A 26,606-nucleotide genomic window follows, 5' to 3' on the forward strand; every position below is an offset into this window, starting at 1 on the left:
CAGCCCCTGCCCCACAGGCTGGCAAACTTGGGTATTTCATGCTAGACCAACCTGGGATTAAAAAAAAAAAAAAAAAAAAAAAAAAGACACGTAGATAGGATCCTGTGCCAGGACCTTTTGCATAGCAACGAGGCGATAGCACATTTCAAGCCACTAAAAATTTATTAGGTACAAAACACATTTACAGCAGATGGTATGAACCACGTCCCAAAACACTTTTAGGTTTTTACAGCTGAGTTCCAGGTAAACTGAGAACATCAACAGCAGCACTGGTGTAAAGCGTGGTAGAGAGCAGCACACAGGCTTTGCTTTGCACACCACCCGTGAACGTTAACACAACTCAGCCCAACAGAAGTATATGTAGTATGAACAGCCTCAAAGCATATTTTTTTCAGTTTACGTTTCTTATTTCAACTTAATATTAAATCTACTATTACTAGTCTAGGTTTAAGAGAAATAATACAAACACTATTTAAGAAAAGAAAAAAAAACCCAAACAACTATAAAGTTTTTTTTTTTTGGAAGGTAGCTGACAGTTTTGGACTACTGAGAATTTCAAATGAAATTAGAAGCAAGTCAGACAACTAGTCTCTGGCAGGCAAGACAATCAGTGTTTACCCCCAAAGCTGCAGTAATTTGTATTTCACCAGGCAGAAGTTTCTGTCTGAGAAAAATTTGCTGTTATTTTAACAGAAAAGAGATTACTTGTACAGAAGTACTGCAGACATGAAGTACATCTTCTTACTATTTACTGGGAATCAATATTAAACTAAAACCAAAAGTCTTCAACTTCCAAAGCCACAGCTTTTTAAATACTGGAGAACACAGGCAATACACTCTTCCAAAAAAGGAAAATAATTTCTCATAGCTGTTTACTGAAGACTGAACAAAGCATCCTGCTTTCCAGCATGACAATTAATCTGTAGAATAAGCAACTCATCTGGTTTTAATGCCAAGAATATTCAATGCAATAAAACTTGGGCCCAGCAGCACAAAAATCCTTCTGGATTTGCATTGAGCATCATTGAGTACACAATACAGCCAAGTGTTGCACTGACTTGAGGATGACAGTATCGATATTCCTGGGCAGCAAAACAGCAACTTCAAACCACAGCACTGCTGCAAGGTAGCTTCTGCCTGAAGCAAGCAAGGACAGAGCTGGGACAACATCTTGGGGACCATGACTATGGAGAGCAATTGCTCTGATGTTCCCAGGGGCCCCTGCTACCTTATAGTTTTCTCCTGGTGAAGCTATGTTTACCCACAATGAGAGTTGGTAGAAGAAAAATCAAAGGGACAATTTAAGGCTTTCCAAGAAAAGGATTTGATTCATCTCCATGCCTGTGAAACAGAAAAGGAGGGAGGCCCAGACCAGCCAAAGCTCAGCAGCAAGCCAAAAGGGACACAGTGAACCTCAACACACCATCTCTCTGCAAGGCAGCCACGTGAGAAGGGCCCAGGCCCCATGTCTGCTCTGCGCTCTTCTCCCAGGAGGACACCTACTTTTTCTGGAACGTGCCCCAGGAGCTTATTTGTTCAATCACCCGGCCCTGGATTTCTTTACCAAGTCTCTCGGTCTGCACACATCTCAGCTCTGCTCAAATATCCACCATGTCCACCAGAGTAGATAGGTGGAGCTCAGAGGCAACTTCACCCTCTTTGTTTGCTCTGAGGAGCTGTTGCAAGTGTTTCAGTCTGTCCGACAGCGTGGGGCTTAGCTCCTCCACCAAAAGCTTGCATCCCTCTTGACTCCCAGCCTGGGCAGAAGGAAAAGGGATGAGACTGAGAAAGAAGCATTACCCAGTACCAGCAAGGAACTTCTCAGCTCACTGTCTGTTCCCCCACTTTTGAGAACAACCATGGAGGTTAGCACCCCCCACCCAAGGAGGTAAGGCAAAAATAGCACGTTCTGCTATTTCTGTCCCCAGCCTTCCTTTAACTGGGGGAAGCTGACCCACAACAGTGATTCCCTAGGTTAAAGTGCAGCACCACAAGGGATACTGTTATGACTGCCAGCAGCAGAAAGCATTAACACCTGTGAAGAATTCTTATCCCAGATCTGCAGAAAGCATTCCCCTCCCTGGAAATAAGTTATTTCCAAGGCATAGTTTTTCAATTCTTTATTCCCCCAAGTCTATCCAACATTGCACACCAAGGTAATTTCCACTAAAGGTTTTGTAACTACAGCAGGTTTGGCACCTGCACTCCTCAGAGCTACTGTTAGTTCTCAGTACCACCCTTTCTTACCTCTTGAGCAGATGACATGGGACTCTTCATCAATGGACAGGTGACAGTTGGGGTGGAGACTAGAGACTGGGGGAGGTAGAGAGGAAGACCTACGAAATCACTGAGGGGCTCAGTGTCGTCAGCTAGACATTGGTGCAACTGTTCTTCAAACCTGGACAGAAAGACCAAGAGCACCAGTCAGATTGCAGCCTAGCTTTGTTCTTGTAACCAGTGGGTTAATCAAAGAGTTTTGGGTTCAGAAGTGTCTGCAAGAAGGATCTGATGTACACAGTCATTTCCAACGTGGTCTGACATACCCCCCTGCTATGACAAAAATCCTTCATAGAAGGCTGTGGTACAGGAACTACACAGACTGAAGACACCCAACTGATGGGGAAGGCAGTAAAGACAAGAAACCCTTGGGCCAACCTCAAAAACTTTAGTTCTTCAGCTTTGTGATCTGCATTGCTACAGGCACCAAACTGACATCCCAAAGTGGACTTTACAGACATTTGTGATACTGCAGGACACACGGACTATTGTATACACTGTAATCCTTTAGTTTTGGTGGCTTGATTGACCACAGACAGTTTCTAATCGTTCCTCAAAGCTCCAAGTATTTCTACCATCCTGGACTCTTCTGTGATGCAAGTAGGAGCTAGCAATGAACTGCACTGCACTGATATGCTTGATGAAATTAGATGAAACTGGAGATAGTCTAGGCTGTTTCCTAGCACTGCTGGACTTCACCTTCCTATTATGTACAAGTTAGAAATTGTTTAAAACCCTGGACCAGAGCTGCAAGGAAAGGATGCTGCTCTGGGAACTTACCTCCTGCTTTCTATTTTCTCCAATTGCAACTGTGCCAACAGACGCTCTGGAAGAAGTTCCTGGCCCGAGGCTGTGTCTGTGAATTCATCTGCACTGGGAATGCTCTTTTCTTGACCTGACAGCATGCTCATGCCAGAACCATACTGACCTGGCATCATGGAGACTCCATAGGGTTTCTTAAAAGAGCTGGGAGATTTTACCCTTGACCTGAGGGGGAAGGAGAAAAAAACCAAACAAACAAAACCAAACAAAAGCACATAAATTTGTATGAGCATGCTGATTTTTCCCTACTAGCTTGAAGTTTGGAAATAGCTGGGAGTACAAATTGATCACTTGGAGACATAATTCCCCTGTACCAGGGTCCAACGTACCACCTGTGCATGGGATTTGAGAGGAACTAATCTGACAGGGGGCTGGGATTCACCCCAGAGAAAGGTATCTACCCAACATCTCCTGCTACACAGCAGAGAAGCAACTAAGCTTCCAAGAGGGGAGACTGGCTTCACTCTGAACAAGGCTAGGAAAGTGAGCTAGACTCTTGAGATCTCAAATACTTTAATGCCACACTCTAAGGCAACCTCCCCCCTCAATCTCTAGGATTTTCTCTTAGCAGTGGGACTTTCCTGATGTCTTCCCACAAGCTGGGGACAAAGCCTCCTTTTGAACTCAAAATGCTGCAAAATTAACATGCAATTACCAAAGAGTAAATCTGCAAATCATCTCACATGTAGTTCATCTGTCAGGTCCAGGCTGCAACTGAAGGTGAATGTAAGGGAGGGGGCACTATTAAATAAAGGGCATATTCATGATTTACCCCTATGCTCTTCCCCAACCTCACACTGTTTTTCCTCCATGCTTTGCGTACCTAGAGTACAAGTCTAATTCCAAAGCCTCAGCAGTGTTTTCTTTGGCAGAAGTTAATTTCTCCATTTGTAACACTTTAAGTGCCCTCCAAGCAATCCATTCTTTTGAGAGCTGCAGAAATAAAATCTACTTACTACCCAGTTTCAGCGCACCCTTGTACATCATTTCAAGGAGATGTACACAAGCACATTCTGGGAGGACACCACATGCTGGTTTTCAGCATCGTGATGGCACTATAGTGCCATGTTGATCATAGAGGCCCTGAGCAACCTCCTTAGAGTTCACCAAGCAACTCCAATGGCACAAAGGACAGCTGAATGCTACTCCCATAGGCAGCGCCAGCAGCTGCCTCACCTCTCGTGCCCTTGCCGGATCTCTTCCTGCGTGCGCAGTCTGGCTTGTTCCCATGAAAAAGGAAGAGTGAAGTTCTTTAAATGCTCCTTGAAGAAGTACACACGAATCTGACCATCTTCACTTACTGCTTCTGTGAATAAATCCAAACCCAACGTTTAGAACAGATTTTTGCCTTCAGAAGAAAAGCTCAGTATTGAAAACCCAATTTGAAGAAAAATTACATGCTCACTTTCAAGTAGCTTTAAGTTGTAACCTGCATGTAAAAAGAAGCCTTCTTGAGCTGATTTACTGTTCAACAGATACCAGATTACTGGGAAAGACTGTAAAATGCACCTTTATCTTAATTTTAAAAATTCCAGTGCATCCAAGTCCAGTGTTCAGTGGGTTAAGTAGTCATTTCATTAAAAGAGGCTCCCCTACAGTTAAGCCAAACAGGGCACAAAAAAAAACCCCACACGCTTGAAATTGAAAGCAAAAAGAATCAGAGACAAACTTCGCTCTCTACAACTACCTGAAAGGAGGTTGTAGTGAGGTGGCTGTTGGTCTCTTCTCCCAAGTAGTTAGCGATAGGACGAAAGGAAATGGGCTCAAGCTGTGCCAGGGGAGGTTTAGATTGGATATTAGGAAAAATTTATTCACGGAAAGGGTAGTCAAGCATTGGAACAGGCTGCCCAGAGAGGTGGTGGAGTCACCATCCCTGGAAGCATCCAAAAAATGGCTAGACATGGCACTTGGGGACATGGTTTAGACTAGTCTACCATTAATTGGTTTAGTGTGGACTTGGTAATGTTAGGTTAATGGTTGGACTGGATGATCTTAAAAGGTCTTTTCCAACCTAAACAATTCTATGATTCTATGATTCATTAATCCATGGAAGTGCTCATTAACAGTGGCAGCCTGCCGCCTCAGCTGACCTGAGCTTACATGACTTCTGAGGGACCAATTCTTGGCCTTTGGTTGAATGTAAACCCTCTCCTACTGGGAGAGGAGGGCTGAAAGACTCTGACCATATTCCTCCACAACTGAGAAAAAATTCTTATTCACAAGCTCAAGTCAAGTCATAATCAGCACTATATACACACTCCAAGGAGCAGAAAGACGTGCAGTAAGCACAGTGTCATTCTACAAGAGGAGATCAAGACCATACCTCCCTCCCTGCTATGTATCACTTGCTACCACAGTTATGCAAGAAGTATCATCCAGGTTGTAGAAGGACGTGCGATACCTGGAGCAACAGGCAGTTTGGGTGGTTTCCAGTCTCTCAGTTTATGATCAATGCAGACTGCCAAGATACCATCCCAAGGAATCTCATCAACAGAAGGTCCATCTTCATCAGAGTTCCCAGATGTTCTGTTTTTCCACTTCCGGTAAGTTTTGCTCAGCAGATTCTCCACTTGAGACTGGATCAGTGGCTGAGTATGGGAAGAACTAGCAATCTGAGACACATACTGAAAAATCATGTGGCAAACAGGATGCCAAGGAGCTATGGAAAAAAACAAAGTAAATGGTAGATTGGTCACAAATTCTTGCAAAACTACCCACTTTACAGGCTAATAGTTCAACACAGTGCAGGCACATCGGAGAGAATGACATGCCACCAAGAAGATACTGCAGCATGAAGTACATACCACCTAATGGAGGCAGATCTAGGTACGGGATCTGGAAGGACAGCACAGCCTTCTTCAGCCAGGCCAGGTGATCAGGCATGTTCCACTGCAGGTGGGGCAACAGCTTGTTGCCCCCAGGCTCTGAAAACTCAGTAATGGGCCAAGACAAGTCACAAAGGTGCTCCGAGGATGCCACATCCGAAAGAAACTGCAGCACACTGTTGTACAGCTCTATGATGACCCCAGGCTCCTGAGATGGCAGGCCAGCTAAACGCCTCTCCTTCCAGTCATGGCAGAAGCGCTTGCCAAATTCACCATCAATCCCATCCTCAACATACTCCCGAAGGGTCTGACTACGGAGCTCAAGGGAGTCAGGGCATTGGGAAACCAGCCAGCCCACAGCCGCAGAGATCTACGACACACAAAACACAGGTGGTTGGAAACTGCTCCACGGTGATCAGGACACAAAGTATTCAATCGTGCAACCCTAAGTTTGACATAACAGTATTCAAGATACTATGTAGCAAAATACAAGCAAATCAACTATCTTCATCCTGGTATTTGCAACAGTAATTTCCCAGCTAGGTGGTCACAAACTCAATTCACATACAGCAGGATCAGGAACAGACAGAAAGAGGCTGTTGACACCAGGGGCAGTTGTGCTGTGGAATACCCTGCTGAAGGATGCTGGGGATGCAAAAAATTTATCTAGGAGAAGTTGACAGATTGACAGAAATTAGCCCAGGGAGACTATATCCAGAGAAGCCATGTCTGATCCTGGCAGTCCTTGAACTGCAGAGATGCAAGCTGTGAGGGTTTAGGAGGGAGCATCACTTTGGGCTTGTCTTGTTTTCACCTTCTTTCATAGGCACCTTCTTCAGACACTGTGAGAAGGGAACGTGGGGCTGGAGCTGCTTTTCATCTTGAGACAGCTTGGCCATTACCCTCTCCCACCTCTCTAACCCACCCTGCTATGGCTTACACACAAAAAAACTATTTTAGACTTATAAGCATCATTTTCCATCATGGGTTTTTGATTAGTCTCCAGGCCACTATTGCCAAGCACACAGCAAACTGAAGGGGGGAGAAGCTGGTGTCTGTAGGCTGTCAGGGAGAGATCCATACAGTCCTTCTTCGCATATGTGGGAGGACAGAGGCATCCCTCAGTCCCATCTACCAAGATGGAATAATACTGGGTGATCCAGCAGCCAGAAGAGCTTACAAAGGGTCCTTTGCATTTTAGGACTGGGACCTTCATGGTACAAAAGGCTTACCCATCACTAGCACTCATCTGTTAGGCAGCAACGGTACTTCTGCTAGTCCACGCAGGTGGGACAGGCAAGAATGGATTTACATAATCCACCTATTTTGGTCTCAATGCAGTTTTCAGTATTACACAGAAGAAACTATCTTTTATGTAGCAAATGCCGCTGATCTCTAGTCAGTTAAAACAAAACAGTCATGAATAATGGAAAAGTAGCAGAAATATTTTGTTTCAGAATAGTTCTGGTTGATGTTGGAATCAGTATTAATAAGCAAGTACCAATCTCCAGCAAATTCAGGTATGTGAAAAAGAAATGGTAAGAGAGCTTTTTCAACAAAAATTATGTTACAGAAACTTCAACAGAAAAAAATATCCCATTACAGAAGACTCAGCTGCAATTTAAACTACTAAGAACATAGTAATTCCTTATAAGGCATTAGTAACTGAGAGGTTAATGATAAACCAGTCAAGTATCTCTTCACACGAGTTGCTGTTCTTACCCTTCTGGTGCCTTGTAAGTCATTGATAGAACCCGGGAGCTCAACAATGGTGTAGTCTGAAATAAGCTGGGCTGAAATCAAGTCGTGCAGCATCAAACCTTAAAAATAAGAAAACCCGCCATATACACAGAAAAAGAACAAATGGGCATCTCCCACTCTGCCCTAGTCTCACACTCTGCATACATTCACAGCATCACTTCTCTCCTCCATCCTTCCCCGCAGACTCTCAGGATCAAACACTGTGTGCAAAGGAAAACTGGAAGCCAAAAGAAAGTTAATTTCTTTCCATACTGATCAGTTCTTCAGGCCTCTGGATTTCTAGCAAAGCTTTGAGAAGTATTGTACTTCACAGTCTCTCCCTTTACTAGATGCTGTATTTCAGAGAATGCACTAGCCGCAACAGTTCTACTTTGGGCAGCCCTAAGCGTTCACATTGTTTTTTCAAGGCACAGAAATTATTACGTACCTTCTTCTACTTCTTTCTCTGTGGCCTCCTCTTCCTGACTGGGGACTAGAACCACCAGGGGAACTATTGGGTGGAAAGGTTTCGCCTGAAGCAACTGTTTCAACTGCAGCAAAGCTGAAAGCCAATAAACATCATCTTCTGCAACATCTTCACTCCTAATTCGAGGGGGCAGGAGAAGAATGAGACCGCTGGTTCCAAGCAAGTCTTTTTGCATCTCAGCTGTATCAAGTTCACAGTCAGACAGCGCGCCATGTGCCACCTATACAAATTACAAAGATGACAACAGCAATGTAGCTAAACCTAAACAAAGCTATTTTCATACTGAAATCTGCAGTTTACTATCATTAGCATTCAGCTTTGACGTTCGTTACCAGGAGCTCTACAAATCCTAAGACAATGAGTTATAAGACAGACAAACATGGACATGTCCAAGAGATGCAGGTGAGCACAAAAGTGCACTTCAGCACCTGATTTGGCATCAGGAATTGAGATGATTGAGGTTGTAACTATCGCAACAGTGCAGGTATTTACTCTGTTGACTGGAAGCAAGGACAAAATCCATCTTTTTTCAGGCCTTTTCAACAATCCCATCCCTCCCAGTACCACCTCTCTCCATCTGACAAGACACAGTGTGAAAAGGCTCTGCACAACATCCACTGGAAAAGAGCACACCCTGCTTTTATGGCCTGTTAGGTATCACGAAATTGTTCTCACCTACCTTTATACATACACTGACTTTAATGCTTCTGCTCCCTTGCATGCCAGGAGAATTAAATAACGTCAGTGTTTGAATTCTGCCTTCTGTATGTGAAGCATTTTTCTTCCAGCTTTTGTCTACCATAAATTTTGCTTTCAACCAATCCACCAGTACCCTAGCAAACAAGAAAGAGTGGGCTTTTGGGGTTTTTGTTTTAAACGGTGGCATTTTATTGTTCTAGCACCAACACCTCTAAGACACCACAATCTATCATAACCCCAACTTGCTTGTATTTTGCTAAATAGCTATTAAATGTCCTGAAATTCGCTACACTGTTACACATCTCAAGGTTTTCCGTTTTCAGTGTGAGCAAAGGGAATTCAATGAACAATGTCAGAAGATACAGACCACTGCAATAAGTTACAGCTACATTCTTTAGAGTGCTCTGGAGAAAAAACAAACAAACAAACAAAACAAACAAACTGGCAATTTGATATGGTATGGGAAAAAACATACATCAAGGACTGTATACTACTACTCTTCTATTTGACTGCCCTGGGTGAGAAAGGGACCCAGCAATCAATTCTTACTTACCTGTTGGGATCACCCTCCGCATATTCATCATCATTTGGCAAAACCAATAGCACCTTCCAAAACACCTGTTCTTGTTGAACTGGAATATGTTCAGTGATTAATGAGACAAGATCCAAGGGAGTCCAAGCTAAATCACTTAAAGAGAGACAGAAGCTGGTGAAAAGAGCCCCTAGTGATCATTCCCACCTGGGGAATGTTTTTCTTGCTTTGAACAAGTTACAATACTGTAAATAGCTACTGTCCAGTTCAAACAGTCCAAAATTAGTGCTAATTCTTTAGATCTGTTGCCCATCTATTTCACCACAGACCAGATGCCTTCAAGAATTGCAGCTGCTAAATCTGTTACATGAGCCTTACTTTGGGGATTGTGGGACCATACATGTATTGCTTCACTTCCACACTGCTTCAACACCCTGATCCAATAAACACACAGGCCATTAGAGCACATGACAAGCCATAAGAAGGCAGACCTCCTGCTGCATTTTACACATTGAGCTCACTCCCTTTGTGTCACAAGTCAGGCTGGTAACAGCCCATTTACTCCACTCCCCCCACACCCCATCCCACCCAGGTACCAAAAAAAAAAAAAAACCACCCCACCAAACAAAAAAAACCCAAAACAAAAAACACCCAAACAAAAACCCCACACACCCCATAATATCCATCAGATCCTTAAAGTTACACCCACAGCAATAGGATCATATGGCCTAACACTTTCATTAATTGATCTTCCAGTTTCCCTTACCTCAAAAATACTCCCAGAAGCAAGGCTGCATGTGGACATTCGAGTATGATTTGCCATTCCTTACTGACATTTTTGAAATCTCTGGCATTTCTGTTACAGTTTGCTTAGAAAGAAAACAAGGATCAAACACCAACATACCTTAACAATTGCTGGTAGAAGTGCTGAACTTTGATTTCATGCACTGTCTTGTTTCTCAGCCAATCCAATCTGCAAACCAAAGATTCTTGGTTGTCATTTTTGGTATAAAAAAGGTACTTCAACCAAATTTAATAAAACACTCATTAAGACCTGAGAAGTACTCTAGACACTTTAGAAAGTTGCCGTTAATAGAAGAAGGGTTTCTTTAGGTCTGCAGTCTTTGTCATGGCATTTGAGCAGAAAGGGTCTTTTTGGGGGTATTTGAGAACAAACAGTTTTGCAAAACCATTAATGTTCACAATGAAGGTTCAAAGAGGGCTACTTTGTAACTTATCTTCCAAAAATCAAAGACTGCCAACCACTGTCACTGTAAGTATCCTTACCTTGTGCAAGAGATCCCCAGCTTTCCTCCATTCCCCAGGTTTACAATTCTCTTGCACAAGTTCTCCATGGTTATAGGCCACTCAGCACTGGGAGACAGTGCTTTCAGTTTATTTTTTGGATCTGCGCAACAGGGAGCAGCTGGAAACGCCCTCATTTGACGTTTCAACTTTGTTCGAGCTGCCACTGCCTCCCTCCACCTTTGGAAGAGAATGGATAAATAGGTCACATTAATAAACCCTTCTGAAGACCAAACAGGTTTTCTCATCTTTGCTCTTCAAGCTGGATCGGGCTCTCAAACACCCCACAAGCCACAGCCTGCCCAGGGTGAGTGTGATGTGGTACACTCGCAGGCTCAGGCTGTATTTCTGCACACAGCCGCAAAGTCGGAGCTCAAACAGAGCGAGCACAGAATGAGACCTGCCAGCTGTATACATGCAGTGTCCAAAAGGGGCAGCCGTGTGCCCCATTCTAAAAACAATGCAGACAAAAAGGAGCAGCCTTCTCCTGCACTTCAAGCTGCGCTTGCTCTCAGTGGCCAGAGAGATCACAGGAGGGAAGCAGGATTGCCGCTCTTCCATCTCAGCCCTTCCTCAGCTGTCGTAGCTGCACTCCTCAGGCAAAAGTTCAATCATAGTTTTCCTTCCCTGTTTTCAATGTGTTTACTCCTAGCGCATAGAACGTTTTATAATGATCCATTATAAAGCTTCTCTGGTATGTCAAGCACTTGCTGAAAATACTTTTGCAACATCTACTGCAGTAAGAACAGTATGCCTCTTTTTTTCTTGTTCTGTTTTTAAGAAACATTTAAAAAGGCAAATTCACTAACAAGGAGAGAACATATAATAAAGCCTTTATCATTAGATGCTAGTCTTATTTTTCTATGACCAAACGATTCAAAACATGTACCACCCAACAGTTTTATAACACAAAAATTTATGAATTGAAATCTTTTACTGTGTTTCCTCAGATATTTGCAGAGCTTATAAGAGACATTCCTGCATCATCCAGTCTTCTTGACTGCTGCACATACATTTGTTTCATGTATCTTTAGGTTCCTCCTTAATCTTCTTTATCGCACTGAAGGCGATTTACGCACGCCCTGAACTCAGTTTCAGGACAGAAAGAACTCTGCAAGGGAAGGTGCTTCACAGTAAAGAGACTAGCCTGCTGCTTCCTCTTTTGGCAGTGAGAAATGCCACCTGAAACACCCCTCAACCTGACTGCACTGGGGCAGCACAGCACAGGGAGAAATGAATCTCTGCCTTGGAGCACCACAACAGCCACTGAACACTTAGCACACATCCAGAAAAAAAAAAAGGATCTAAGAGAAAGAATACAAGGAGAAATTATTACAAGTTTCTAGATAGAATGAAGCTGAAATCTACTGCAAAGCTCATTACCTGATTCTGATGAGGTGTGCTCCCATCGCCACATATAGCTGAGTAACTTACTAGAGGCTGGTAATAAGACTGTAAGTCTATCCTTATAGTGGAGACAAGACAACAGCAAAAAGAATGCAGCCAGACAGCTGTAGTTCAAACTCTATTAACCACTCTGTGCCAATGCTCCCAAGAAAAGCAGTTGTGTCACAGGATGGCAACTCACCGTTGCAAGTACTTGCAGAAACACTGGAGCTCCTGAAGGGTTTCCTTAGCAATCTGGAAAATCTCATCCTCTAGGAAGAGATCCATGACATGACCACAGACTTCTTCTGAACACCGGGCAATACGGGCTTGCCGGTCTCTTTCTACGGCACATCTAGTTCAAAATGAAACAAACCAAGACCTCTAGTGAGGTGGAGACTGCAGCAAATGCCAATACAATTAGCTGTGGTGCACACAGGGAAGACCATCACATCTAGCAAAGGGGAGGGATTTTCTTCTACTCTATGGCCCTTCTAAATAAGACCTGTAACCAGTCAGAAGTCATTCAAGTTTTACACTGATCAGGAAGGGTCTACAAGAGAGGCCACAGCTGAGCTGTAAGGGAGTCAGAAAGAAAAATAAGCACACATGGCAGCTTTGTCCTAGACAAAGCCTCTATTCCCTCTGCCCTGGAGGACTGCTACTGCCTGACGCAGTGCAACTGCGAACTGGCAGCCCACTGTACGATCAAGTATGCTTACCTTCTCTTTAAAGTAACTTATTGAAGATGAACTCAGAGAAGGCCAAGCGAGAAGGCCACCACATCCTAACAAATTCTTACCCTTAGGAAAACATCCTACAGCAAAGTATAGCATACAGTATGTTGTACATACTTTAACTCATTGGCTGAAGCTTCTTGAACGCTCTCCTTTATTACTTCTTCCATTAACTCCATACCCACCAGCTGGCTCAACTGCTTTATTAACTGTTCTCTTTCCTGCTTTTGCCTGGAAGGACAGAGAAAAGATTTATACAAGTGGCAAGACAAGAGTGGCAAGATTTACACCAGTGAAAAGATTTACACTGGCAAATGTGCCACTTAATTACAGAAGCGCTACACGCAGTGTCAGACAGTTAATTCACCTAAAACTGAGTTCCCACTAACTGGTTTCTCTCCCTAAACAGCTTTGAATGAAGCCAGCTTTTCCTCAAAAATACAGAAAACAACGGGGTTACTTCATTCTTACCCCAGCAAGCTATGGACAAGAAGCTCCCTCAGAAGGAAAAGTTCCTGCATACAGCAGGACCAGAATGCATCTCCCTCTCTGGAAGCTCCGAGTGAATAGAAGTTCCCAAAATTCCAATCCACCATTTTCATAGTGGCTCTGTGAGGTCACCAAATACTAACTAGCAGATCACCTGAGAACGCAGAAGGGACAGCCTGTCTGCACGATCCCAGGGCAGTTCAAGGTGAGACAAAGTGAGCACTTTTGGTGTTGCAGAAAGTCACAGGGCCTCAGCACATGTGCAAGGACTCAGGTTAGCAGCAGCTGTCCTTATGTTGCCTAAGGGTATATACAACCCACCCTGCCCCACAGCAAAAACAGCGACTCACCTCTCTTCCTCCACTCTGCGCCTTTCCTCTTTGATACGTTCCCTTTCCGCACTAAGCACGCTGCCAACCACTTGTCTGAGGATCTCTCCCATCACTTCAGTCATGAGTTCCTCCACAGTGGCCTCCGAGGTGCTGTGCAGAAATAGCAATTCTTTTTTCAAAGTCAGAAAGTTTTCATTCAAAGCCCTATGTCTGTGCTTTTCTCAAGCATACCCTTGGCTCCGTTGTGGTGGGCTGACTCCAGCCACCAGCCAAGCACCCACACTGCTACTGGCTCACTCCCCTCCCTGCATCAGGACAGGGGAGAAAATAGGAAGAATAAAACCAAGAAAACTCGTGAATGGAGATAAAGACACTGTAACAGGTGAAGGGAAAAAAACCCACACCCACACTCCCACCAAGCAAAGCAAAGGCAAGTCAGCCACCACCTCCCACAGGCAGACCAATGCCCAGACAGTTTCCAACCAATGGCCACCCTGGAAGCCAGAAAACCCCACCTTCTTATTCCTCTAATCCAGTTTTATTGCTGACCATAACATCACATAGTATGGATTTTGGTTAGTCTGGGTTAGTTGTCCTGGCTGTGTCCCCTCCCAGCCTCTGGCACACCCCCAGCCTACTCACAGGAGCGCAGAGTGGTAAACAAGGAAGGACTTGACCCTGTGCTGTTCATTAATAACCAAAACATTGGTGCATTAATAACACTGTTTTGGTCACAAACCCACTACCAACTGCCTTGGAGAGGAAGTGTTATTTGAAGCAGAGAAGCAGACAGATCTGGACTTACTCCCCTTGTCCCCCTTTGGGCACCTTCCACAATGCACGTTTCTTCTGGCGGTGGTATGAGTGTCATGCAAGACAAGGTTTACAGAGGCTTGCAGTTAGCCTTCCATTAGGCTAGCTAATGTGTAACAGAGGCAGCAGACATCTGAAGAAATGTCTGCTTTTCCCTCAACTGTATCTCCACTACAGACCTTGCCTTGCTTAGTTTTATATTCTTCACACATAGTGCTGCTATGGCAAATTGCAGCTTTGATGACAGATTCCAGGAGTACCAGCAATAAATGCTCTTTACCAGATGGCGGCAGTCACGTAAGCCACTCCTGCTCTGCCAACTTCTCTGCACTCTCCTTTGAGGACCTCATGCACAAGCCCGTCCACCACTTCGGCGATGTCCTAAAACACAGCAGAGGAAGCAGCTGAAGCAAGATGCAGTCCTGCTCAGGATGGCCTGGGCAAACACGTGAATTGGGAATGAGGCTTTTCAGCCTTGTTTAACTGCAATTGGCAACATCATCATCTGTATTTCTACTTACAAACTAAGCTATCTTAATCAAACACAACAGCCTAGAAATTTTAGGCTAGGTTAGCAACAGCCCAGAAACAAAAGCAGCTTTCTGTATTAAATATGGGCAAGTCAAGTTACAAAATAATAGCTAAGAAAAGTGAATTTTGAGAGGGATTCCTATTTTCTTACTTGAGAATTTCTTTCATTCTAACTGATTAAATTCAAATGACCAGGTCTAATCTTCACTGAAATGTAGCCACATCTAGGTAGAATATGGCAGCTGTACTTTACAAAACAATGAGACACTCAAAGATGAGTTCAGCATTAGTACATATCTAAACATGTGTGGGAGGGAGAAAAAAGGGGAACAGCACAGATACACAGGGTACACACTCAAGACCCAACATTAGTAGTCATATATACACAAGAAGAAACTTTGTCACTTCTCATTTGAAATACATGCTGTTAAGAAACAGCTTGATATTATTCACTAAAGCAAAGTTTACCTACTAAGTCAAAGATAACCACTTTCTACTATCACTTTCTGACTTTCTCCTTAGAGGTTTCTCCAATAAATGCTAAACAGACAGGACTGTTTATCCTATGAAGGAGGTGGAGCAAGCACTGACATTTCAGGCTTCCATCTGAAATTACTCAAGACTCTCTCTTTTCAGAATAGTCCAAGGAAACAACTTCTCAAAGTATCCAAAGCACTGAAGCAGGGAGTGTCTCCTTTTGACTCTACACAGCACATGCAGATTCTGGAAAACTAAACCAGCCTAAGAACTCAGTTACCTTTTATTACATTTCACAGATCTTTCCCAAATACTTCATGATGGGTTTAAGTTTCCTTACTGTGTCTGTGTAGACAGGCTGAGGCTTTGAAGAGAGAGGCTCAGGTTGTCCAGCAGGTTGGGAGATTGCCTGCGCAGGAGGCAGGACTGGCACAAGCTGACGAGGTAACAGTGAGGGCAGATGAGCTGGGGGCTGGACTCTTACTGCTGCAGCATCTAAATCCGCACCTTTGCTTTCCACTCTTCCTTCTTGCAAGGGGGCAAGAGAAAAATTAAGGAAATCAGGTCAGTCACAAATAGAAGCAAAATTATTCTTATCTTCAAAAGCTGGCTTGTCTAATAAATCTCATCAGGTCATAAAACAAGTCTATAAGGCAGCAAGCTTCTGTTAAAAATATAATTATACCATAGAAACTAATTTGTATTTATGACTATTTTATAAAAAACATTCAAAAATTTCATTGCATATTACCTCTAATACCAAGTACATACATTTCCAATAAAACAACCATTTTAAGTCAAGCACACGTAGCACCTACACACACCTCTTGAATATATGCAAAATATCTGTACTTTCAACAAGGACAAAAAAAGCATACGTTCAGCTAACTTGAAAAACAACATGATTATACACACAGTGGGAACAAACATTTGCAATACAAAATCTGCAAAATGAAGAGGGAAATTGGCTGTCTGAAGTAGCCAAATATCTAGTTATTTCACCTATGTTGGCAGAATTGTGCTCATTTCTGTTAGTGCATTTCCTGTATTGGGAAATACATTTCATTAATCAGGTTGCTTCTTAGCTTTTACAGACACATAAGCACACTCAAATCAAAAGATGCTTTCGTTACATCCAAATTTCCATGCAATTTCATGAGCCAAGAACAGTTTCTGCTTTGTAAAATAACACTACTCACAGAGCTGACCCAGCAATATGTTCCTGAGGAGTATCTAAAATGCATGTTTGCTCTTACCTGTTGCTTCCACGCTGGATTTTTGACTACTGCTAGCTTGATCCACAGAGGTGCTTCCACCAGTATACTTATTCTGTCCATTGAAGCTGGACACAGGCACGTGGTGAGGCACCGAGGGCAATGGCCCACCATTTACAACTTCCCCAACTGAGACAGTTAGCTTCTGGCTGACAAACATTGATTTACGCGATTTGGGTAATCCATCTGGCTCCAAGAAAGCTGAGCGATTCAGCTCCACATAAGCACTAGGGAAAAATAAAAAACAGGAGTACATCCTCAAAGCTCTAGCAACCTATAAGTTTTCAGTTGGACAGCTTAGCAGGGCAAAGTGAGACAGGCACTGGGCACTCAGGATTGCTCCCCATAGCCTAGATCTCAATCTTTGGCTGGAACCATAGCAGGGAAGGCAGAGAGCACTGTCCTCACAGCTATCCTCCCAGGACAGAGTACAAACTGCACTAACATTTCTGGGCACCCTTGTGAACTACTTTGTCTCTTTCTCCTTTTAACTTTTATCCACTGTGTATATTATCTGCATACATTTTACCTAGATTACATCCCACATGATAGATGCCAGGGCTATCTACAGAAGTAATTTCAAAAGCTGCAATCTTCTTCCAATCTTGGCACCTGTAGTCTGGCTAATTTATTATTGCAAAACAGAATGTTAACAGGAAACAGAGCACCCTAACTGGCATGCTCAAGTTTTTTGCCTTCTCCAGTCTCTTGAGATTGCAAGTCTGTGTGTTATTATTATTATTATTATTACAGTGTATGTATTTCCATGGCAGACATTCTTATCTGCAAACCGTTGGCCTCCAACATCCTCTAAAAGCTGGTTTGCACTGTTCAGCTTCATCCTGCCCTACATGCATCACCATAACGCCAGTTTCCCGAGAAGCAGAACTGTATCCTCATTTCCTACAGAGCCGCAATTTACTACAACTCAACTGAAAGATAAGAACCTAAAACGATTTTTTTTTCTACTGGGTTATCTACAACGTCTCTTTCTAGGGAGGAAGTCCCTGGAGTCCAATGGAGACCAAGCTCAATATGCAGTCTCTCCTTTGGGGGAAATGTTTCTCTCGTTTTTCACCACCTTCCAGAAGGTTAAAGGAATCATATATCCTTGAAATCCCCTGTCACCTGATCAAACCAAGTAAAAAACCATGTACCAGTGCAAAAAAAAGCTATTGTGGGAAGTCACAGTAGTTACAGGGATACAAACTCCATTTCTTGAGGGAAAATGCAAAATTAAAGAACTTTTCGTAATTGCAGCAATAAAAATAGAACACATCATTAAAATTTTCACCCATCTCCATCCTAGTGCTTTGCTTAAAGCCCAGCCCCTACCCTTTGCCTATTCTTTTCTTTTTCTGGTTCCAAAACTGCAGGAGCAACTCCATCCACATTAACGCTTTGCCTAACATCAGTTTAACCCCACCAGGCATCTTAAGGCACAGATGCCTTTTTCCTTGCACTTACCCGTCAGACACACTCAGGCCGTAATAACTTATAAAATCAGTTGCTTCCTCACAATCTTTGAACAGTAGCATGCGGACCAGGTGATCCAAGGGAAACACTGTACACCTTTGGGTGCTCACAGTGTAGGCAATATTAAGAGATTTGAGAGCATCTTTACGAATCTGGGAGAAGATAAAAGAAAAAGCCACATAACTACTAAGTTAAAGACCCCAAAACATACTATGAAGTATATTATAAACGTGAAACTCATGTTTAAAAGAAATCAGCACTTTGTCATCAAATATCCACACAAACAACTATTCAGACTTAACTTTCATTTTCAATTCTATGCACTTGCTTTCCAGTTTTTGCTCCTCTTTGATGCTGCTTGTTTTGAGCATAACCCTTTGTGATTCTTGTGCAGAAGAAAAAAGCTTGCAAGGGTTTCTGAAAGGGCAGGTTGATATTTTGTTTGCAGAAGTCTCAGGTCTGCTTCTCTGCATCCCAATTATTTTCAGTGGAAATAACATGCATTTGTACACAGTTATGGGGGAAAAATGCTGAAAAGAGCATTTTAGTATTTCCCTTTTATATCACAGCAGAAAACTCTTGACAGTTTTTTTAAACAAGTCTGAAGAAGCAAGAATAAGATTATTTTTAAGGCTAAATATGTACCAAGTTTTCTGCTAAGAAGATTTCCTCCCAAAAGTCCCAGACTGTTTTAGTGATCAACACTTTAAAAAATATCCATCTGCCTTTATCTCACCTGGTTGAAATAACAATGTAAGAGACAGGCATTCAGATAGGAAGCTGCTTGCACTAACTTGAAAAACCTCACAAAGTTGTTGCTGTTCAATGCAGCAAAAGCTTGAACTGCAAATCTAACTTCAGGAGAGTTTCTAACCTCTGGACGAAACTGCTGTACTTCTCTGTGGAGATAAAAGACAAAGACAAACCTTTTGCTTCAGTATTAACAATCACAATTCAATAGCAATCTGTAACAAAACGTAATTAAAATCAGGAGTAAGACGTGCAACTCCTGTCCAAAACAAATGGCTGTGAATTAAATTCACTGCATTATTTGCTGAGCATTAATCTTCTAATGATGCTTGTATAATCAGCATGTTATTATTTAGGTACATCACTCCAATGTCTAGGGAGGCAAGCAGTTAAGAGATTCACCAGAAAAGCAAAGTATGACTCTGCCCACAAAACATTTTTTGCTTGGTCCTACTGCAGATAAGGCAGGGAAGCTTGGATACCACTCTGGGAAGAGAAAAAAATTTTCTTTGATTGAGAATAGTGAATATTGAACTTTGGGGAGGGGGGATTTACCTGCAGAAGCTCTAGTGAGTTATTCAAGGAGATAAAACAAAGCTTTTTTTTTTTTTCTTCTTAAAAAACACACTTTGTAAAATGACCTATTGAAAAATTTAAATAGAACATTAATACAATACACTTTAGTTGGCAAAAAAGTTTTGCCACTAAATTCTTCACCTCCATTACAATTTGTTTAGACTTAATCCTAATCTCAACTCTCCCCAGAGGCAAAGAGAGAAAACAAGTGATATCTGCGGTTCCCACCTGAGAATATCACCCTTGTTGAGATTCAGCAAGACATTATAACCTCTGAACTCTGCTTCACTCTTGCAGTAAATCCCCTTGTTAGCCAGGTCCTGATACATCTCCTTCAAGCTCTGCAGGCATTTAGTCATGTTCTCATTGTTGATTTTGGCATCAAAGGAGGACATGGGCTCTTCACACAAGTGGTGAGCACAATGGATGTGAAAGCGAGTGCACTTCTCAATCAGAGACACCATCAGCGGGTTGCAGAGATGTTGCTGGGTTATATCCTAACCAGAATGATAAAGAAAGCATTGCATGTATTTTTAAACTACAGTTGAAGAGCACAGTCATCTGGCACTACCTTTGGAAAACTCATTTCAACTGTCCTTTCAGTCGCTTTGCAATTCGAAACGTTTGAATTACTATTGCTTTTGCTTCACTTTTTACAGCATTATGTGATCTTTTGCTTTCTCTCATCAAACACCTCCATCTGCCAGTGCTCACCTTTCTTATTCCACGAGTTCTGTTCCAGACAAAGTCATACCATTCTCGGTAGTTTCCTTCTCCTTGATCCATAATGTTTGTCACTAAATAGTCCATGGTCATGCTCAACACCTCAGAGGGTCTCAGTTCATGGGGCAAAGGTTCCTCCTGATCTGCTGAAGACCTGCTATATTCCTTGATTGCTGCTGCATGATCTACCTGCAAGATGTGGAGAAAAGAATCAAAATCCAAGGAGTATGTTCAACTTTTCAGCGGTATAGAGGATTTCACCCCATCCATATGCCTCTACTTTGGTAAGGAGCAGACTATTAAAAGAGTTTCTCCACTGTTCACATTAACAGCCCATATCCATTCTGCCACGATAGCAAATATATTTTATTTTCTTTTATGACAGGATGCTAAGTGTTGACTTAGTCTCAAACTCATAACCTTCAAGGCAACATATACTGCTGCCCTATAGTTTCAGAACTATAGTTCTAAAAGCCTGTCTGTAACTAAATAAAAGACATGACTTAGAGTGAAAAAGCAATTCTCTAGCCTTCTTGTTTTACAACAGCGAGTTGAAAGACATTAATGAAATGGCCTCCAGAATTCTTCCACCAGAATTAACCCTGTAATCAACTAAACAACATTGACAGCTTTATATAAGCAACAAGCAAGTTTGTTGTCCTGGGAACAACAAACCCCTGCATACAGAGGCCTCATACCTTGTCAGATCCTAGAAGCAATTCAAAGATACTGAGCTGGTTTCTTGTCTCCCTCATGTAGCGCTCCTTTTCAGGACACATGTCTGGGCAAGTGCCAACAACAGTTTTTGCTTTGCCAAGATCAGTCCTTTTTATTCGAGCTAAAAAAAATAAATAAAATTGAACAAACACTAAGCATCTCTTGTTTTTGTTTTCATGACAAGCTATTACCCTGATGTGCCAACACAGCCCTAAGCATGCCAGATGTCTCAGCTGGAGTCTGTACATTGGTCAATGGATGGATGTCAAGAAGTACATTGCTAGGGCAACAGTTCACAAACGCAGCTGGTGGGAAAAGGTCTCCAGAGATTCCCATCCTACCTCTACTTAGAGCAAGGCTGTACCCACACCTTGGCATGGTCAGAAACATGCAAGGATGGGATTCCCCTACTCTGGGGCCTGTTCCAGGATTGCACCACTCCTTTGGGGAAGTTTATCCTACCATCCCACCTGGATATAGAGAGTTTTGCTGAAAAGATTGAAGCCTCTAAAAGATACCCAATGTTTTGTGTCCTAACTAAGCACTGGCAACTTCACAATTCCATGTCAAGTGGACATGGAATATTTTGTTGATATTAAAAATAAGATCTTAAATTAAAAGTAGGGTCAGCTTTGAAATGGCAAGAACAGGATGGAAGGGTTTACAACCCAGCACTGTGAAACAAAGGGACATTTCTTGAAATAATTACTAGCCGTGTAGTAGCTTCAGTTTAGAGAAACACACTTAGGCTTTGGCCAGTTTTCTTCAAAGAGCCTGCAGGGATGCAAATCTCCCTACATGGCCTTCTTCACAGAAGATGAACAGTCTGCTGTTCTCTTTCCACAAGAAATATACATGTGCAATAAGTAAAACACATTTTTGCATGTTCTACAAGAAATTAATGTATATATGTACAATAGAAGAGTATTTTACAGACCGCTCCATGTTAAACTCTCTCTTTAAAGCCATTTCCATAATATCACAACAGCTTTACAACAGACACCAAACATTTCTTTCCAACAGAGAAGCAGATGTGACACTCATTAACTTGTATCATTACCTTGTCGCATGATTTTGTCCCTTTGGTCCAAAAGACGGTATCTTTCTTCAGATGTCTCAGCCACTAATCCTACCAGGTTACCAAGAGATGACAATGAAGCTCCCAAGGCCTCTGAGCTCTGCCCTTCAGAACTAGAATCAAACAGATCTGCTTCAAACTGCAGTGCCTTTCGAAGACCAGGCTTCTTTGCTGGAGAACTAAAAATAGAAGATTTTTTATCAGTAATACACTAATGCATGCCCTGGCCCTAATCAGTTCGCTGTTCTTCAGGACATCAACATCTCTGTTTAGAAAAATATTTTGTTCACAAAGCAATGTGTCAAATAAAGAAAGTATGTATCAATGTACTAAGGTTGTTATGAGCTAACACTAGCACTGGGAGTTAATCCATTTAAATCCTCAGCACTGCCTTGACAACACTGCCAAGCATTCTTGATTGTGGTGAAAGTCTCAATGTTTGTACAACGGAAATGGTATTACTGAGTCTGTCTTAAGAGTGGACAGAACCAGATGGCTCTTGCAGCATTTTTGCAACACTATGGCACAACAGTTGGCATTTTAAGCCAGGAACTAGCCTGCTGTTTGGTGTGAGAAACACGAATGCTTCCTATAGCAACAGAGATTATTAAAAGCTTTTACAGGGCCCAGATGCAAACATACTTTTTAAATCAAGGAACAATCGTTCCTCTGCAGCATGTTACTAATTTTATAATTATATGACTACACATACCAAATTACTTTTGTCAAGCTAGACATACCCTTAAGGTACCACAAAAAGATGACAACCTTGCCACTTCAGCGACTGACACAAAACAGGAGGATTCCTGTACAAAGACCATTCACTTGAAGGGAGACAAGACGATGATCCAAACTCACCAGCTATTCTGAAAAGGGGATTCTCATTCCAAAGAACTGTAATTGCCGACAGATGAAACTACTCACTTCAGAAGCTCATTTAATCATGACCACAGAGCAGTGTCATTACTGCTTGGTCCTAATTTGGCTCTGCACTGTTTCAATCAATTCCCTTAGGCCTCACTATTGCAGGTGTTGTTATTCATGTTGTTATGAACAAAACATTCAAAAGAAACATGCAGACCAAAGTAAAAGACCTTAATAAGCAGTTAGAAGTATCTTTCTGACAAAGTGCGAGATCTCCGAGCTTGTAATTCAGACAAACCAGAAGAGACAAGGGAAGCACACTCCCCGATATGAACACAACTATTTGGCACACACTGATCATCATTTTTCCCCACACATTGTTTTCTGCCAGATGTATCTCCAGAGGAGCAGACATACCTTTTACCAGGCATGACACTGCCGGCAGAGGATCTTATTAAAGGTTTTCGTAGAGGTGAATGCTGATAGTTTTGCTCTTCACTGCTTTGCCTTCCTTCATCTTCGCCTGCTTTCTTCTCCTTGGATGAAAATTCTCTTTTTGCTGGACCTGAAGTGACATACAAACATGAAGACAGGTACTTGGCAAATAGTTTAAGCAACAATTCTTTTTTTCCCCATGAGGGTGGTGGCAAGCAGTTTGTTGTAAAAAAAATACTGTTAGAAAATAAAACTAAGAGTCACAGTTTTATACATGTATGCAAAACTTCCAAGACAACTTGCACTAGAAGTTGTACCGAGTAAGTCTACCAATTGCTAGTCAGCTTCACTGTTCCACAAAAAATAAGTATTTTTCAATAAAATATCACTTAGCAGTAACTATAAATGGTCAGCAGTATGTAGTTGTTGATACACAGAACAGCAACCCCAGCAACAGATGCTCGCTCCAGAGTACTCCTTAACTCAGTTGTCCAGACACTTTCCTGAAAGCTGGAAGCCCATATTCCAGCCCATGCTCTGAAGCAGGCAGCAAGGCATTGGAAACTGGGTTTTCTTACATCCCCAAAGACCATCCTACTTCTAGATAGAAGCACAAATTTAACATCACCATATTCCTTGTGTGGCTGCACAAATGGTTTCTAAATTCTCTTGTAAAACTACACTGTCATTTCAAGTGTCTTCAGCTCTTTCATACGGCTGAAAGGGCATTTTGGCTCAGATCAAGCAAAACGTTTTAGACAACAGGAATTTAAGAAAGAAACAGTGCAATTTCCTACTGTGATTTGCAGTCACTCACTTAAAATTTCCTCAGTACCAGAGGACAGTACTGCGGATGCTGGAAGTTTACACAACTTACAAAAACAACTGGGTAACTTCCCAAGATAAAAATTCTCCAAAGGCTAAGCCACCCCTTCTGGCTCCCAGGATTCCTGAGCCATAGGCTGTTAAAGGCTGAGAAATTATTCTGGAAGCAATTACATGCTTTATCCTGTTCTTTTCCCCCTCCTCTGCATATTCACTTTGCCACAGACAGAGGTAGCCAGGATGTCACATAAAATGCAAACCAACCATTTTTATGCTTCTGTAAAGAGTAACGTTCAGTTACTCCCAGAAGCTCTGCGCACCAGACTGACTAGCAAAAGTCAAAGAGAACCATCACACTTCTGGAAGTGTAACATTCCTACTCTGGAGATCATCTTTGTATAGATCTCAGCACATCAGGAAACAAGAACTGAGCAGATACCACGCCATTTATGATTCACTCAACAATCATATCTAGAAACACAGACTTACTCGTTTTCTTCTTTTGCCAAAACGTTACTATGTCTTTGTGCAACTCTTTGGCTCTTTTTCTAGCAAGAGCTGCAGAGGCCTGAAAGAAAACAAAAGCAGAGTATGAAAACCTATTAGCATCACAACACCAAAACATGCAGTGCAGTTTTTGCTAGAGAAACATTTACCAGTTTCCATAAAATTCGGGTTACTGCATTTTAACCTCTCACTTAAGACCTACACACAACCAGCAGGACTGGGCACGTTTCCACAAAAATCGCCAGTTTCCACTACAGCCAGCTTAGAGCGCTTGAGCCCAAAGGTGTGTTTTTAAGTACAAAGCAGAAACAGAACACGCAGTCTCTGAACTGGCTCCTCAACACACCTCAGCGCTGGCATAACGGCAGTATTTCCAGCAAGCAGGTCACTCTGCAGAGATTGCACAAGCTCACCTCGCCCTTGGCACTGCCAAGCCTGAGCAAGAACAGAGCAGCATATGTAATTCAGGTTTGGGCGACGTGAGACAAAAACAGGGAAGATCCGTTTGGTGTTTGAGCTGGATGCTAACAGGACAGCTAAAGCCAGGCAGAGCTCCAACAGCTACCATGTTTCAGGTGCAGCTCAGTACCCTTCTATCCCCATCTGTGATACGGTGCCCACAATACAAAGCTTTCCACCAGGTGAAAAACATACCGTGTTACCAAATGGGCGCAGTTCTCACCAGAGCTGGACCCATCCCAAGCACTCAGATTTAAGCCTGCTCTTGTGCCAACCACTTCCGATACTCACATGATCAAAAAAGTGGAGAACGGCCATCTTTTTATTGCGCCTGGTCATGACCCGTCGAACTTTTACAAACTGGCCGAAGTGCTTCTCCAGCACCGTCCTATCGTTGAGGTAATCGGGGACATTCTTGCACTGGATGGCCGTCTGCTCGCCGGGCGACTGGCTCCCCAGCCCCTCCGTGCCCTCGCTGCCCCGAGCCCGGCGGGCGGGAGTCGCGGGGGCGGCATCTGTGAGGAGAGGGAGGCAGCCACCTCAGAAAGCGGGGCGACACCCGGCCGGCGGGGTGTCCCGGGGCTCCTCCCTCGACCCAGCCTACCTTCCCGCGGGGGCTCCCGGGCCTCGGCCGGCGGCGGCTCCTCGGCGGGTCCCCGCTCGGCCTCGGCGGCGTCTCCGCGGTCGCGGTGCCCGCGGCCCTGGCTGCGCAGCAACTCCTCCAATGTGCGGCCGAAGAGCCCGCCGCCGCGGGAGCGGCTCAGCAGCACCGCCCGCTTCTCCGGCGGCGCCACCGCCGCCCGCCGCGGCGAGCGCTCCCGCTCCCGCTCCTCCTTCCGCTTCAGGCTCTTGGGCGCCGGCTCCCCCGGCTCCTCGAAGAGCGGCCGCAGGCCCTTGTCCTCCGAGGGGCCCAGGGGGGCGGCGGGACGCGAGAAGGAGAAGGGCCCTACCGCTGCCGCTGCCACCACCACCGCCTCCGGGCCCGGCTCGGGCGCGCCGCTGAAAATCGGCGGGAAGGTGAAGGAGGGGGGAGCGGTCAGGCCCTTCTCCGCCTCGACCCTCAGCAGCGACTTGAAGGTGGCGGCGGCGCTCTCGGGCGTCTTGAAGCGGAACTCGGGCGCCGCGAAGCCCCCGCCGCCGCCGCCGCCCGTCCCCGAGAAGCCCCCCAGGTTGGTGGGCGGCTTGAAGCTGAACCCCCCGTTGCCCGCCGGGGAGCCACTGCTGGTGCCCGCCGCCGCGAAGGCCGGCGCCTGGCCTAGCCCGTAGGGCGGCCCGAAGGCGGTGGCGGCGGCGGGCCCGGGGGCGAAGGGGAGGCCGGCGGCGGCACCGCGCTGCCCGAAGCGCAGCGGTGGCGGGAAGGCGGGCGACCCGCGGAACGGACCCCCGGCGTTCATGGCGGCCGCCGCCACCTCTCCTCGGCGCGGGGGGGGGGGAGGAGGGAGGGGAAAGGGGCAGGGCCGCGCCGGCGGG

At 44.0% G+C, this 26,606-nt stretch overlaps 1 protein-coding gene across 1 annotated transcript; it reads right to left on the minus strand.

The window, feature by feature from the left end:
* Window positions 1-178: 178 nt before the first annotated feature.
* On the minus strand, window positions 179-26,536 carry MCM3AP (minichromosome maintenance complex component 3 associated protein). Its single transcript, XM_075711696.1, has 28 exons — window positions 25,741-26,536; window positions 25,428-25,651; window positions 24,660-24,738; window positions 23,328-23,475; window positions 22,029-22,225; window positions 20,950-21,089; window positions 20,243-20,440; window positions 19,757-20,025; window positions 18,939-19,101; window positions 18,194-18,354; window positions 16,709-16,953; window positions 15,793-15,980; window positions 14,725-14,825; window positions 13,650-13,781; window positions 12,928-13,041; window positions 12,276-12,428; window positions 10,670-10,867; window positions 10,287-10,355; window positions 9,404-9,538; window positions 8,831-8,984; window positions 8,113-8,371; window positions 7,647-7,744; window positions 5,904-6,294; window positions 5,501-5,758; window positions 4,276-4,405; window positions 3,058-3,264; window positions 2,248-2,398; window positions 179-1,757 (listed from the first exon to the last, which is right to left on the minus strand). Exons 1-28 carry the CDS (start codon window positions 26,528-26,530, stop codon window positions 1,599-1,601), a joined length of 5,511 nt encoding a protein of 1,836 aa, XP_075567811.1. The 5' UTR covers window positions 26,531-26,536; the 3' UTR covers window positions 179-1,598.
* Window positions 26,537-26,606: the final 70 nt, after the last annotated feature.

Source organism: Pelecanus crispus, chromosome 5, assembly GCF_030463565.1.
Source record: "Pelecanus crispus isolate bPelCri1 chromosome 5, bPelCri1.pri, whole genome shotgun sequence".
Classification (NCBI taxonomy): Eukaryota; Metazoa; Chordata; class Aves; order Pelecaniformes; family Pelecanidae; genus Pelecanus; species Pelecanus crispus.

Bases quoted from the DNA above. Each gene is read 5' to 3' on its own strand.
- MCM3AP (XM_075711696.1), bottom strand. From the start codon at position 26,530: ATGAACGCCGGGGGTCCGTTCCGCGGGTCGCCCGCCTTCCCGCCACCG. The intron at 4,406-5,500 runs GTATCGCACGTC...ATTTATTCACAG, and splicing joins CAAACTGCCTGTTGCTCCAG to AAGCAGTAAGTGAAGATGGT. The intron at 2,399-3,057 runs GTAAGTTCCCAG...CTTTCTGTCCAG, and splicing joins GAGAAAATAGAAAGCAGGAG to GTTTGAAGAACAGTTGCACC.